Here is an 18,026-nt window from a genome sequence, read left to right as displayed (position 1 = left end):
GCATGGTCCAGATTCCATTCACCAAATGGCAATACAGCAGCCCCAGTACTTTGCACCTGCTGATAGGACAGCCTCCTTAGTGGTTAATCCAAGGTTCGGGTCCCTGACTATCAGGCGGATAACGTCAGCCCAGACAAAACGTTTACCTCCAGCACCCTTACTAGTGACATGGCTACAAGGATAGACATAGAAACAGAAAATTTCCACCAACTCTGCCAACTGTTCGCGCAAAAATACTGCCAACCTAGAAAACAGCTTTTTCTTCTCCCTTTGTCAGAAAAATCACTCATTTAAAAAATGAGGACTGAGGGACAAATAAGAAGAAGCGAGAGTAACAGGAGCTGCCGATAACGCATCCACAATGCGTTTTCTACTCTCCATTAAAAAAAAAAAATAAAAAATAACTATTAAGTATTGTACTTAAAAGTCCAACGGACCTGTTTAAGGGAAAGTATGGTGATAGATTCCCCTCCCACGAACTAAAAATGAGTACAATTAGGTAATCTATTTTTGCAATCAACTCGGTAGATAAATAAACATTTATGGACGAGAGAAAAAAAAAAAAAAAAAAGAAGCTAGCATTTAATACAACAGAAATACATAAATTAAATACTGAAATAAAATGTAGTTATTAATATTTGAATCTTAAAATAAAAAGTGCGAATTAGTAGAGAAAAAAATCACTTATCACAACAACGCATTCCGTCTCCAAACTAGTGAAGAATTTAACTTTTAATAGCGTTCAGAAGATTTTTTTTTTTTTTTTAAATTAACCGTTAAGAGAAAGCGTGATTTTATTCTGAACTTTAACTAATCACGTTTTAAGCAACTTATGATATAAAACAAAATCGGATGGGGGGGGGGGGGTTCTTCCGAAGTTAGTTGGTGACGTTATAAGTAATTGCGAGATAAGATGGGAGCCAGAAATTAGGGGTGGGGGACTGAAAATGATAATATAATGGATTGATTATACAATATTTAAGATCAACTTGGTAGATAAACATTTATGGACGAGAAAAAAAAAAAAAAAAAAGAAGCTAGCATTTAATACAACAGAAATACATAAATTAAATACTGAAATAAAATGTAGTTATTAATATTTGAATCTTAAAATAAAAAGTGCGAATTAGTAGAGAAAAAAATCACTTATCACAACAACGCATTCCGTCTCCAAACTAGTGAAGAATTTAACTTTTAATAGCGTTCAGAAGATTTTTTTTTTTTAAGAAAAAATTAGACAATATAAAAAATGACAGAAATATATAAAGCCAAAAATGACACAATTATATAAAGCCAATACTTACTCTATCAGTATGTCCTTTAGCAGTAGCTAGAACTTTACCTTTCTTCCAATCCCAGACATTGATGGTAGAATCTGAATCTGTCCCTACAGAAACAAGATGCTGTAAGAAGATAAAAAACAAACATTGCAATAAGTTTATTTTAAAAAAAATGCCACATCAAACAAAAATATTAATTTGATGCTATCTATATATCTATAAAAGTGAAAGTGTCTGTATATGTGTGTGTCTGTCTGTGAAAGTGAAAGTGTCTGTATATGTGTGTGTCTGTCTGTTTGACAATTCAATATAAAATAAAAATATTAATTTGATACAATGCAATATAAAATACAAATATTAATTTGATACAATGCAATATAAAATAAAAATATTAATTTGAGACAATGCAATATAAAATAAAAATATTAATTTGATGCAATGCAATCTAAAATAAAAATATTAATTTGATACAATGCAATCTAAAATAAAAATATTAATTTGATACAATGCAATATAAAATAAAAATATTAATTTGATGCAATGCAATATAAAATAAAAATATTAATTTAGTGCAATGCAATCTAAAATAAAAATATTGATGTTCAAACTATTAATTTGATACAATGCAATATAAAATAAAAATATTAATTTGATACAATGCAATATAAAATAAAAATATTAATTTGATACAATGCAATATAAAATAAAAATATTAATTTTATGAAATGCAACATAAAATAAAAATATTAATTTGATGCAATGCAATATAAAATAAAAATATTAATTTGATACAATGCAATATAAAATAAAAATATTAATTTGATGCAATGCAACATAAAATAAAAATATTAATTTGAGACAATGCAATATAAAATAAAAATATTAATTTGATGCAATGCAATATAAAATAAAAATATTAATTTGATGCAATGCAACATAAAATAAAAATATTAATTTGATGCAATGCAACATAAAATAAAAATATTAATTTGATACAATGCAATATAAAATAAAAATATTAATTTGATACAATGCAATATAAAATAAAAATATTAATTTGATACAATGCAATATAAAATAAAAATATTAATTTGATACAATGCAATATAAAATAAAAATATTAATTTGAGACAATGCAATATAAAATAAAAATATTAATTTGATGCAATGCAATATAAAATAAATATATTAATTTGATGCAATGCCATGAAAATAAAAATATTAATTTTATGCAATGCAACATAAAACAAAAATATTAATTTGATGCAATGCAATCTAAAATAAAAATATTGATGTTCAAAATATTAATTTGATGCAATGCAATATAAAATAAAAATATTAATTTGAGACAATGCAATATAAAATAAAAATATTAATTTGATGCAATGCAATCTAAAATAAAAATATTAATTTGATGCAATGCAATATAAAATAAAAATATTAATTTGATGCAATGCAATCTAAAATAAAAATATTAATTTGATGCAATGCAATATAAAATAAAAATATTAATTTGATGCAATGCAATCTAAAATAAAAATATTAATTTGATACAATGCAATCTAAAATAAAAATATTAATTTGATACAATGCCACATAAAATAAAAATATTAATTTGATACAATGCCACATAAAATAAAAATATTAATTTGATACAATGCCACATAAAATAAAAATATTAATTTGATACAATGCAATATAAAATAAAAATATTAATTTGATGCAATGCAATATAAAATAAATATATAAATTGATACAATGCAATATAACATAAAAATATTAATTTGATGCAATGCAATATAAAATAAATATATAAATTGATACAATGCAATATAAAATAAAAATATTAATTTGATACAATGCAATATAAAATAAAAATATTAATTTGATACAATGCAATATAAAATAAAAATATTAATTTGATGCAATGCAATATGAAATAAAAATATTAATTTCATGCAATGCAATATAAAATAAAAATATTAATTTGATGCAATGCCATAAAAATAAAAATATTAATTTGATGCAATGCAACATAAAATAAAAATATTAATTTGATGCAATGCAACATAAAATAAAAATATTAATTTGATGCAATGCCACATAAAATAAAAATATTAATTTGATGCAATATAACATAAAATAAAGATATTGATTTTAAAAATATTAATTTGATGCAATGCAACATAAAATAAAAACATTAATTTTAAAAATATAAATTTGATGCAATGCAACATAAAATAAAAATATTGATTTTAAAAATATTAATTTGATGCAATGCAACATAAAATAAAAATATTAATTTTAAAAATATTAATTTGATGCAATGCAACATAAAATAAAAATATTAATTTTAAAAATATTAATTTGATGCAATGCAACATAAAATAAAAATATTAATTTTAAAAATATTAATTTGATGCAATGCAACATAAAATAAAAATATTAATTTTAAAAATATTAATTTGATGCAATGCAACATAAAATAAAAATATTAATTTTAAAAATATTAATTTGATGCAATGCAACATAAAATAAAAATATTAATTTTAAAAATATTAATTTGATGCAATGCAACATAAAATAAAAATATTAATTTTAAACACATTAATTTGATGCAATGCAACATAAAATAAAAATATTGATTTAAAAAATATTAATTTGATGCAATGCAACATAAAATAAAAATATTAACTTTAAAAATATTAATTTGATGCAAAGCAACATAAAATAAAAATATTAATTTGTTGCAATGCAACATAAAATAAAAATAATAATTTGATGCAATGCAACATAAAATAAAAACATTAATTTTAAAAATGTTAATTTGATGCAATGCAACATAAAAAAAAAATATTAATTTTAAAAATATTAATTTGATGCAATGCAACATAAAATAAAAATATTAATTTTAAAAATATTAATTTGATGCAATGCAACATAAAATAAAAATATGGATTTTAAAAATATTAATTTTATGCAATGTAACATAAAATAAAAATATTAATTTTAAAAATATTAATTTGATGCAATGCAATATAAAATAAAAATATTAATTATAAAAATATTAATTTGATGCAATGCAACATAAAATAAAAATATTGATTTTAAAAATATTAATTTGATGCAATGCAACATAAAATAAAAATATTAATTTTAACAATATTAATTTGATGCAATGCAATCTAAAATAAAAATATTAATTTGATACAATGCAATCTAAAATAAAAATATTAATTTTAAAAATATTAATTTGATGCAATGCAATCTAAAATAAAAATATTAATTTGATGCAATGCAACATAAAATAAAAATATTAATTTGATGCAATGCAATATAAAATAAAAATATTAATTTTATGCAATGCAATATAAAATAAAAATATTAATTTTATGCAATGCAATCTAAAATAAAAATATTACTTTGATGCAATGCAATCTAAAATGAAACTATTAATTTGATACAATGCAATCTAAAATAAAAATATTAATTTTAAAAATATTAATTTGATGCAATGCAATCTAAAATAAAAATATTAATTTGATACAATGCAATATAAAATAAAAATATTTATTTGATGCAATGCAATATGAAATAAATATATTAATTTGATGCAATGCAACATAAAATAAAAATATTAATTTGATGCAATGCAACATAAAATAAAAATATTAATTTGATGCAATGCAATATAAAATAAAAATATTAATTTTATGCAATGCAATATAAAATAAAAATATTGATTTTATGCAATGCAATCTAAAATAAAAATATTAATTTGATGCAATGCAATCTAAAATGAAAATATTAATTTGAGGCAATGCAATCTAAAATAAAAATATTAATTTTAAAAATATTAATTTGATGCAATGCAACATAAAATAAAAATATTAATTTTAAAAATATTAATTTGATGCAATGCAACATAAAATAAAAATATTAATTTTAAAAATATTAATTTGATGCAATGCAACATAAAATAAAAATATTAATTTTAAAAATATTAATTTGATGCAATGCAACATAAAATAAAAATATTAATTTGATGCAAAGCAATCTAAAATAAAAATATTAATTTGATGCAATGCAACATAAAATAAAAATATTAATTTGATGCAATGAAATCTAAAATAAAAATATTAATTTGATGCAATGCAATCTAAAATAAAAATGTTAATTTGATGCAATGCAATCTAAAATAAAAATATTAATTTGATGCAATGCAATCTAAAATAAAAATATTAATTTGATGCAATGCAATCTAAAATAAAAATATTAATTTGATGCAATGCAATCTAAAATAAAAATATTAATTTGATGCAATGCAATCTAAAATAAAAATGTTAATTTGATGCAATGCAATCTAAAATAAAAATATTAATTTGATGCAAAGCAATCTAAAATAAAAATATTAATTTGATGCAAAGCAATCTACAATAAAAATGTTAATTTGATGCAATGCAAAAATAAAAATATTAATTTGATGCAATGCAATATAAAATAAAAATATTAATTTTAAAAATATTAATTTGATGCAATGCAACATAAAATAAAAATATTAATTTTAAAAATATTAATTTGATGCAATGCAACATAAAATAAAAATATTAATTTTAAAAATATTAATTTGATGCAATGCAACATAAAATAAAAATATTAATTTTAAAAATATTAATTTGATGCAATGCAACATAAAATAAAAATATTAATTTTAAACACATTAATTTGATGCAATGCAACATAAAATAAAAATATTGATTTAAAAAATATTAATTTGATGCAATGCAACATAAAATAAAAATATTAACTTTAAAAATATTAATTTGATGCAAAGCAACATAAAATAAAAATATAAATTTGTTGCAATGCAACATAAAATAAAAATATTAATTTGATGCAATGCAACATAAAATAAAAACATTAATTTTAAAAATGTTAATTTGATGCAATGCAACATAAAAAAAAAATATTAATTTTAAAAATATTAATTTGATGCAATGCAACATAAAATAAAAATATTAATTTTAAAAATATTAATTTGATGCAATGCAACATAAAATAAAAATATGGATTTTAAAAATATTAATTTTATGCAATGTAACATAAAATAAAAATATTAATTTTAAAAATATTAATTTGATGCAATGCAATATAAAATAAAAATATTAATTATAAAAATATTAATTTGATGCAATGCAACATAAAAAAAAATATTGATTTTATAAATATTAATTTGATGCAATGCAACATACAATAAAAATATTAATTTTAACAATATTAATTTGATGCAATGCAATCTAAAATAAAAATATTAATTTGATACAATGCAATCTAAAATAAAAATATTAATTTTAAAAATATTAATTTGATGCAATGCAATCTAAAATAAAAATATTAATTTGATGCAATGCAACATAAAATAAAAATATTAATTTGATGCAATGCAATATAAAATAAAAATATTAATTTTATGCAATGCAATATAAAATAAAAATATTAATTTTATGCAATGCAATATAAAATAAATATATTAATTTTATGCAATGCAATCTAAAATAAAAATATTAATTTGATGCAATGCAATCTAAAATGAAAATATTAATTTGATACAATGCAATCTAAAATAAAAATATTAATTTTAAAAATATTAATTTGATGCAATGCAATCTAAAATAAAAATATTAATTTGATACAATGCAATATAAAATAAAAATATTAATTTGATGCAATGCAATATGAAATAAAAATATTAATTTGATGCAATGCAACATAAAATAAAAATATTAATTTGATGCAATGCAACATAAAATAAAAATATTAATTTGATGCAATGCAATATAAAATAAAAATATTAATTTTATGCAATGCAATATAAAATAAAAATATTAATTTTATGCAATGCAATCTAAAATAAAAATATTAATTTGATGCAATGCAATCTAAAATGAAAATATTAATTTGAGGCAATGCAATCTAAAATAAAAATATTAATTTTAAAAATATTAATTTGATGCAATGCAACATAAAATAAAAATATTAATTTTAAAAATATTAATTTGATGCAATGCAACATAAAATAAAAATATTAATTTTAAAAATATTAATTTGATGCAATGCAACATAAAATAAAAATATTAATTTTAAAAATATTAATTTGATGCAATGCAACATAAAATAAAAATATTAATTTTAAAAATATTAATTTGATGCAATGCAACATAAAATAAAAATATTAATTTTAAAAATATTAATTTTATGCAATGCAACATAAAATAAAAATATTAATTTTAAAAATATTAATTTGATGCAATGCAACATAAAATAAAAATATTAATTTGATGCAATGAAATCTAAAATAAAAATATTAATTTGATGCAATGCAATCTAAAATAAAAATGTTAATTTGATGCAATGCAATCTAAAATAAAAATATTAATTTGATGCAATGCAATCTAAAATAAAAATATTAATTTGATGCAATGCAATCTAAAATAAAAATATTAATTTGATGCAAAGCAATCTAAAATAAAAATATTAATTTGATGCAATGCAATCTAAAATAAAAATGTTAATTTGATGCAATGCAATCTAAAATAAAAATATTAATTTGATGCAATGCAATCTAAAATAAAAATATTAATTTGATGCAATGCAATATAAAATAAAAATGTTAATTTGATGCAATGCAATCTAAAATAAAAATATTAATTTGATGCAATGCAATCTAAAATAAAAATATTAATTTGATGCAAAGCAATCTAAAATAAAAATATTAATTTGATGCAATGCAATATAAAATAAAAATATTAATTTGATGCAATGCAATCTAAAATAAAAATATTAATTTGATGCAATGCAATCTAAAATAAAAATATTAATTTGATGCAAAGCAATCTAAAATAAAAATATTAATTTGATGCAATGCAATCTAAAACAAAAATATTAATTTGATGCAAAGCAATCTAAAAGAAAAATATTAATTTGATGCAATGCAATATAAAATAAAAATATTAATTTGATGCAATGCAATATAAAATAAAAATGTTAATTTGATGCAATGCAATCTAAAATAAAAATATTAATTTGATGCAATGCAATCTAAAATAAAAATATTAATTTGATGCAATGCAATCTAAAATAAAAATATTAATTTGATGCAATGCAATCTAAAATAAAAATATTAATTTGATGCAATGCAATCTAAAATAAAAATATTAATTTGATGCAAAGCAATCTAAAATAAAAATGTTAATTTCATGCAATGCAATCTAAAATAAAAATGTAAATTTGATGCAAAGCAATCTAAATCAAAAATAATAATTTGATGCAATGCAATATAAAATAAAAATATTAATTTGATGCAAAGCAATCTAAAATAAAAATAATAATTTGATGCAATGCAATCTAAAATAAAAATATTAATTTGATGCAATGCAATATAAAATAAAAATGTTAATTTGATGCAATGCAATCTAAAATAAAAATGTTAATTTGATGCAATGCAATATAAAATAAAAATATTAATTTGATGCAAAGCAATCTAAAATAAAAATATTAATTTTATGCAATGCAATATAAAATAAAAATATTAATTTGATGCAAAGCAATCTAAAATAAAAATATTAATTTGATGCAATGCAATATAAAATAAAAATATTAATTTGATGCAAAGCAATCTAAAATAAAAATATTAATTTGATGCAATGCAATATAAAATAAAAATATTAATTTGATGCAATGCAATATAAAATAAAAATATTAATTTGATGCAAAGCAATCTAAAATAAAAATATTAATTTGATGCAATGCAATATAAAATAAAAATATTAATTTGATGCAATGCAATATAAAATAAAAATATTAATTTGATGCAAAGCAATCTAAAATAAAAATATTAATTTGATGCAATGCAATATAAAATAAAAATATTAATTTGATGCAATGCAATCTAAAATAAAAATATTAATTTGATGCAATGCAATCTAAAATAAAAATATTAATTTGATGCAATGCAATATAAAATAAAAATGTTAATTTGATGCAATGCAATCTAAAATAAAAATATTAATTTGATGCAATGCAATCTAAAATAAAAATATTAATTTGATGCAATGCAATCTAAAATAAAAATATTAATTTGATGCAATGCAATCTAAAATAAAAATATTAATTTGATGCAATGCAATCTAAAATAAAAATATTAATTTGATGCAAAGCAATCTAAAATAAAAATATTAATTTGATGCAATGCAATATAAAATAAAAATATTAATTTGATGCAAAGCAATCTAAAATAAAAATATTAATTTGATGCAATGCAATATAAAATAAAAATATTAATTTGATGCAAAGCAATCTAAAATAAAAATATTAATTTGATGCAATGCAATCTAAAATAAAAATATTAATTTGATGCAAAGCAATCTAAAATAAAAATATTAATTTGATGCAATGCAATATAAAATAAAACTCTTAATTTGATGCAAAGCAATCTAAAATAAAAATATTAATTTGATGCAATGCAATATAAAATAAAAATATTAATTTGATGCAAAGCAATCTAAAATAAAAATATTAATTTGATGCAATGCAATATAAAATAAAAATATTAATTTGATGCAAAGCAATCTAAAATAAAAATATTAATTTGATGCAATGCAATATAAAATAAAAATATTAATTTGATGCAAAGCAATCTAAAATAAAAATATTAATTTGATGCAATGCAATATAAAATAAAAATATTAATTTGATGCAATGCAATCTAAAATAAAAATATTAATTTGATGCAATGCAATCTAAAATAAAAATATTAATTTGATGCAAAGCAATCTAAAATAAAAATATTAATTTGATGCAAAGCAATCTAAAATAAAAATATTAATTTGATGCAATGCAATATAAAATAAAAATATTAATTTGATGCAAAGCAATCTAAAATAAAAATATTAATTTGATGCAATGCAATATAAAATAAAAATATTAATTTGATGCAAAGCAATCTAAAATAAAAATATTAATTTGATGCAATGCAATATAAAATAAAAATATTAATTTGATGCAAAGCAATCTAAAATAAAAATATTAATTTGATGCAATGCAATATAAAATAAAAATATTAATTTGATGCAAAGCAATCTAAAATAAAAATATTAATTTGATGCAATGCAACATAAAATAAAAACACTAATTTGATGCAATGCAACATAAAATAAAAATACTAATTTGATGCAATGCAACATAAAATAAAGACATTAATTTTAAAAATATTAATTTAATGCAATTCAACATAAAATAAAAATATTGATTTTAAAAATATTAATTTTATGCGATCCAACATAAAATAAAAATATTGATTTTAAAAATATTAATTTGATGCAATGCAACATACAATAAAAATATTAATATTAAAAATATTAATTTGATGCAATGCAATCTAAAATAAAAATATTAATTTGATGCAATGCAACATAAAATAAAAATATTAATTTGATGCAATGCAATCTAAATTAAAAATATTAATTTGATGCAATGCAACATAAAATAAAAATATTAATTTGATGCAATGCAACATAAAATAAAAATATTAATTTGATGCAATTCAACATAAAATAAAAATATTAATTTGATGCAATGCAATCTAAATTAAAAATATTAATTTGATGCAATGCAACATAAAATAAAAATATTAATTTGATGCAATGCCACATAAAATAAAAATATTAATTTGATGCAATGCCACATAAAATAAAAATATTAATTTGATGCAATTCAACATAAAATAAAAATATTAATTGGATGCAATGCAACATAAAATAAAAATATTAATTTGATGCAATGCAATATAAAATAAAAACACTAATTTGATGCAATTCAACATAAATAAAAATATTAATTTGATGCAATGCAACATAAAATAAAAACACTAATTTGATGCAATGCAACATAAAATAAAAATATAAATTTGATGCAATGCAACATAAAATAAAAATATTAATTTGAGACAATGCCACAAAATAAAAATATTAATTTGATGCAATGCAATATAAAATAAAAACACTAATTTGATGCAATTCAACATAAATAAAAATATTAATTTGATGCAATGCAACATAAAATTAAAAATATTAATTTGATGCAATGCAACATAAAATAAAAATATTAATTTGATGCAATGCAACATAAAATAAAAATATTAATTCGATGCAATGCCACAAAATAAAAATATTAATTTGATGCAATTCAACATAAAATAAAAATATTAATTTGATGCAATGCAATCTAAAATAAAAATATTAATTTGATGCAATGCAACATAAAATAAAAATACTAATTTGATGCAATTCAACATAAAATAAAAATATTAATTCGATGCAATGCCACAAAATAAAAATATTAATTTGATGCAATTCAACATAAAATAAAAATATTAATTTGATGCAATGCAATCTAAAATAAAAATATTAATTTGATGCAATGCAACATAAAATAAAAATATTAATTTGATGCAATTCAACATAAAATAAAAATATTAATTTGATGCAATGCAACATAAAATAAAAATATTAATTTGATGCAATGCAACATAAAATAAAAATACTAATTTGATGCAATGCAACATAAAATAAAAATATTAATTTGATGCAATGCAACATAAAATAAAAATACTAATTTGATGCAATTCAACATAAAATAAAAATATTTATTTGATGCAATGCAACATAAAATAAAAACACTAATTTGATGCAATGCAACATAAAATAAAAATACTAATTTGATGCAATGCAACATAAAATAAAAATATTAATTTGATGCAATGCAACATAAAATAAAAATATTAATTTGATGCAATGCAACATAAAATAAAAATACTAATTTGATGCAATGCAACATAAAATAAAAATACTAATTTGATGCAATGCGACATAAAATAAAAATATTAATTTTAAAAATACTAATTTGATGCAATGCAACATAAAATAAAAATACTAATTTTATGCAATGCAACATAAAATAAAAATATTAATTTTAAAAATATTAATTTGATGCAATGCAACATAAAATAAAAACACTAATTTGATGCAATGCAACATAAAATAAAAATACTAATTTGATGCAATGCAACATAAAATAAAAATATTAATTTGATGCAATGCAACATAAAATAAAAATATTAATTTGATGCAATGCAACATAAAATAAAAATATTAATTTGATGCAATGCAACATAAAATAAAAATACTAATTTGATGCAATGCAACATAAAATAAAAATATTAATTTGATGCAATGCAACATAAAATAAAAATACTAATTTGATGCAATGCAACATAAAATAAAAATACTAATTTGATGCAATGCAACATAAAATAAAAATATTAATTTTAAAAATACTAATTTGATGCAATGCAACATAAAATAAAAATATTAATTTGATGCAATGCAACATAAAATAAAAATATTAATTTGATGCAATGCAACATAAAATAAAAATACTAATTTGATGCAATGCAACATAAAATAAAAATACTAATTTGATGCAATGCAACATAAAATAAAAATACTAATTTGATGCAATGCAACATAAAATAAAAATATTAATTTTAAAAATACTAATTTGATGCAATGCAACATAAAATAAAAATATTAATTTGATGCAATGCAACATAAAATAAAAAGATTAATTTGATGCAATGCAACATAAAATAAAAATACTAATTTGATGCAATGCAACATAAAATAAAAATATTAATTTTAAAAATACTAATTTGATGCAATGCAACATAAAATAAAAATATTAATTTGATGCAATGCAACATAAAATAAAAATACTAATTTGATGCAATGCAACATAAAATAAAAATACTAATTTGATGCAATGCAACATAAAAAAAAATACTAATTTGATGCAATGCAACATAAAAAAAATACTAATTTGATGCAATGCAACATAAAAAAACATACTAATTTGATGCAATGCAACATAAAATAAAAATAATTATTTGATGCAATGCAACATAAAATAAAAATATTAATTTGATGCAATGCAATATAAAATAAAAATATTAATTTGATGCAATGCAACATAAAAAAAATAATACTAATTTGATGCAATGCAACATAAAATAAAAACACTAATTTGATGCAATGCAACATAAAATAAAAATACTAATTTTATGCAATGCAACATAAAATAAAAATACTAATTTGATACAATGCAACATAAAATAAAAATACTAATTTGATGCAATGCAACATAAAATAAAAACACTAATTTGATGCAATGCAACATAAAATAAAAATACTAATTTGATGCAATGCAATATAAAATAAAAATATTAATTTGATGCAATGCAACATAAAATAAAAATATTAATTTGATGCAATGCAATATAAAATAAAAATATTAATGTGATGCAATGCAATCTAAAATAAAAATATTAATTTAATGCAATGCAACATAAAATAAAAATATTTATTTGATGCAATGACACATAAAATAAAAATATTGATTTGATGCAATGACACATAAAATAAAAATATTGATTTGATGCAATGACACATAAAATAAAAATATTTATTAGATGCAATGACACATAAAATAAAAATATTGATTTGATGCAATGACACATAAAATAAAACTATTTATTTGATGCAATGACACATAAAATAAAAATATTAATTTGATGCAATGCCACATAAAATAAAAATATTTATTTGATGCAATGCCACATAAAATAAAAATATTGATTTGATGCAATGACACATAAAATAAAAATATTGATTTGATGCAATGACACATAAAATAAAAACACTAATTTGATGCAATGCCACATAAAATAAAAATATTAATTTGATGCAATGCCACATAAAATAAAAATATTAATTTGATGCAATGCAACATAAAATAAAAATATTAATTTGATGCAATGCAACATAAAATAAAAATATTAATTTTAAAAATATTAATTTGATGCAATGCTACATAAAATAAAAATATTAATTTTAAAAAAATTATTTGATGCAATGCAACATAAAATAAAAATATTAATTTTAAAAATATTAATTTGATGCAATGCTACATAAAATAAAAATATTAATTTGAAAAATATTAATTTGATGCAATGCAACATAAAATAAAAACATTAATTTTAAAAATATTAATTTGATGCAATGCAACATAAAATAAAAATATTAATTTTAAAAATAATTATTTGATGCAATCCATTATAAAATAAAAATATTAATTTTAAAAATATTAATTTGATGCAATGCAACATAAAATAAAAACATTAATTTTAAAAATATTAATTTGATGCAATGCAACATAAAATAAAAATATTACTTTTAAAAATATTAATTTGATGCAATGCAACATAAAATAAAAATATTAATTTGATGCAATGCAACATAAAATGAAAATATTAATTTGATGCAATGCAACATAAAATAAAAATATTGATTTTAAAAATATTAATTTGATGCAATGCAACATAAAATAAAAATATTAATTTGATTCAATACAACATAAAATAAGAATATTAATGTAGAGGCCAGAAAGGAGTTATCGCCCTTTCGCTCAGACTTGGCATAAGTGGAGTTATCTCCCTTATAAAAGAACAGAGGAATCGCCATTATGTGTTTACACTCATTCACGGCGACACGCTGTCGTGTTGGGAAACCAACTTGCTTAACGCAAACTGTACATGGCGCTACGAACATATTGTCACTTTAAAACATGAAATACTTATATCGCAGTATTGGACTAAAAATATCGTTACACTATGGAACAAGAAAACGTTCTCTTATTACGTCAACTAGTCGAGTTACAAAAAGAAAACATCGACCGGGGAAACTCAACTTGGCCCCTGACTGTGCATCTCGGTACCCAGCGGGCACCCCACCAAGAGACCAGGACCAATCCATTGACACCGCAGTCAAAGCCGCCCTAACATCGATGTACGAGAATGATACTACGTTAAGAGCCATCACATGGGGAAGGATTGTGGCTGCGGCAGCCACAGACGAAGAATGCAGGACTTTGAAAGAGCTGATTCAAAATGGCTTCCCCCAGTCACGTAACAATATCCCAACCGTAGTTCGAGTCTTCTGGCCTATGCGTGAGGAATTATATTGCCTGGAAGGAGTGATCATCAAGGGGAACAAAATCCTAATACCTCGACAACTCCGCGCAGAGATATTGGAATCTCTTCATTCCGCTCATCAGGGTGTGAACGGAATGCTGGCGAATGCGAGACGACTATTCTGGCCAGGGTTGGATGCTAACATCAGGCAAACAAGAGCCCAGTGCCGCACGTGCAATGAAATCGCACCGTCTCAGCCCAGGGAACCCTTGATGTCCCCAGCAGATCCGGAATTTCTATTCCAACAAGTGGTGGTTGACTTCGTCCAGATGCAGGGTAGACACTTTATGGTATACGCAGACAGGTATACGGGATGGGTTGAAGTGGCCCTAATGACGTCGGGAAGAGCCAAGACGGTGTGCGATACCTTGAGGACTTGGTTCTGTACCTACGGCGTACCGGAAGAGATTTTGTCGGATAGTGGACCACCATTTGAATCCCAGGAATACGACTCCTTTTTGAGGAATTGGGGCATACGAAAACGTACCTCATCAGCGCATTATGCCCAAGGCAATGGCTGCGCAGAGTTAGCCGTCAAAACCACGAGACGTATACTGGCGGACAATACGGACAGTTATGGACGCCTGTGCCATGATCGGGCAGCCCGAGCACTACTGACCCATAGAAACACGCCTGTCCAGGATCTGGACATGTCCCCGGCCATGATGCTGTATGGTCGGGTCATTAAAGACCACCTTCCTGTCCTGCGGAACAAATACCAGGTTCGAAAACAGTGGACAGAAATAGGTAAACTAAGGGAAGTAGCAATGGCCAAAAGACACATGAGGAACAAGCAGTATTACAACCAACATAGTCGCCCACTCCGGGAACTCCAGGTAGGAGATTACGTCCAGATCCAGAACCAGGACGGGAACCACCCACGTCGATGGACAAAAACAGGGAGAATCGTGGAGACCCAGGGGTACCGACAGTACCAAGTCCGGGTCGATGGAAGCAATCTAGTGACATTGCGCAACCGTCGGTTTCTCCGTAGAATAGACCCGGTAGTGGATGGCCCTCGTAACATCAGACAAGAAATCCTGAACCCACCTATAAATGTGGAGACCCCACAGGAACAACCTCCGGAGGAGGCAATGGAGGTGGAACAACACGCCGACACGGAATCCCCAAGCGAGCATGAGAAAGAAATGGAAGTGGAAGATACCACGGGAGGAGATACCCAAAAATACAGTCTTCCTCCGTTAAGGGAACCGTCAAGTCGGAGGACGAGAGCCCCAAGGGGTTTGTCGCCGCAAATGCTGGGGAAGTCGCACGGGTATTTCTCCACATAAAGGATGACCACAACAACTTGCTTTTGTGGTCACGAGGGGGAGGGGCATGTAGAGGCAAGAAAGGAGTTATCGCCCTTTCGCTCAGACTTGGCATAAGTGGAGTTATCCCCCTTATAAAAGAACAGGCGAATCGCCATTATGTGTTTACACTCATTCACGGCGACTGGCATGCCTCACAGTGCTTGATGATCTGCCTGACATCCGCCCTTGTCACTGCCGGGTCCACACGCCTCGAAAAATACAGAGTTCTTTTGATACCTGGATGTCCACTCTGCACATTAATTCTTTGTATTTGGCATGAGCTAACCGTGCCAACTGCGCAAGATCGAGCAGCGAACTCCACGCCTGTCTTCACAGCTTCATACCATTTGTGAGGCACACGGGTTAGTTGGTCTGCACGATTACAGTGTGATGCCATGAGCGTTACACTCACCGACAGGTCATACTCCAATACCAGACTCTTCAGGGTGTTTAGCCTCCGCCAGATTAACATCTCACTGGCTGCCTTAGTGCGGTCTCATTCGTCCCGAAAGAGTGTCGGACACCCAGTGGTAGACGCAGAGAGAATCCGTGTACAAGTGCAACTTCTTTGACTGCCATTGCAGTGCCAGATTTAAACCCTTCACAACAGCATCCAGTTCCGCCAGGTTGATGTGTTGAGCATCATTCATGGGTCACAGCCATTGCGTGTCTTCAATTACGCTTCCACGTTGCTCCAATAACACTCCCAATGCCAAAGAACTAGCGTCAACGCACACGTTCACAGTGTCCTCATCAACACACCATTCTCTATGGGCAGGGTCCTCCTTGTCAACTCTCTCTAGAGTTTCCATCGTCATCAGAGTTAGAAGAGCATCATCAGATACATCGTCCCAACCTGTAGTTACTAAACTTGCCCTGCGTTTGAGGACGCCCACATCTGCTCGGAGCCAGCCACACTCTGGTAAGTGACCAATAAGTTTCCCACACAAGGAAAAAATAGTCTACCATGTAATAACATCACGGATGTTTGGAATCTCACTGCCACGCCTCCATCGTACGGTACCGTCTTTCTCGCAGACGTCCAATCCTAATACCCGTGCTCCATCCCTCAGACATTCGGGATCCTTGCACTCCAACCCGAATTGAGCTAACTTTTCTCTGACGTGCGACGCAGATTGTATATCTTCATTGACGTACACATCGTCAATATAGGCCGATGTTGTGTCCTCAGTGGTCTTTTCCTGGGACAACACTGCATTTACAATGGTCTTCATGATTTGCGGTGCCACATTCAGCCCAAAGCCAAGTCGAGTAAGGCAGTATCTCTGA

At 23.6% G+C, this 18,026-nt stretch overlaps 1 protein-coding gene across 6 annotated transcripts in view; it reads right to left on the bottom strand.

The window, feature by feature from the left end:
* The window catches only part of LOC145256392 (echinoderm microtubule-associated protein-like 6), a 902,875-nt gene that overhangs the window by 729,742 nt on the left and 155,107 nt on the right, over positions 1 to 18,026 (bottom strand). For 5 of the 6 annotated variants that reach the window (XM_080115242.1, XM_080115245.1, XM_080115243.1 and 2 more), the window contains one exon: positions 1,305 to 1,403. The exons of the other annotated variant lie outside the window; for it this stretch is intronic. In XM_080115242.1, the coding sequence (XP_079971368.1) occupies positions 1,305 to 1,403 (99 nt within the window). The remainder of the gene's footprint in view (positions 1 to 1,304; positions 1,404 to 18,026) is intronic. 6 annotated transcript variants of the gene reach the window in all.

Source organism: Euprymna scolopes, chromosome 32, assembly GCF_053919585.1.
Source record: "Euprymna scolopes isolate OS-2025 chromosome 32, ASM5391958v1, whole genome shotgun sequence".
Lineage (NCBI taxonomy): Eukaryota > Metazoa > Mollusca > Cephalopoda > Sepiida > Sepiolidae > Euprymna > Euprymna scolopes.
Note: the sequence above shows the minus strand (reverse complement) of the source record. Positions and strands in the feature narration are given on the sequence as shown.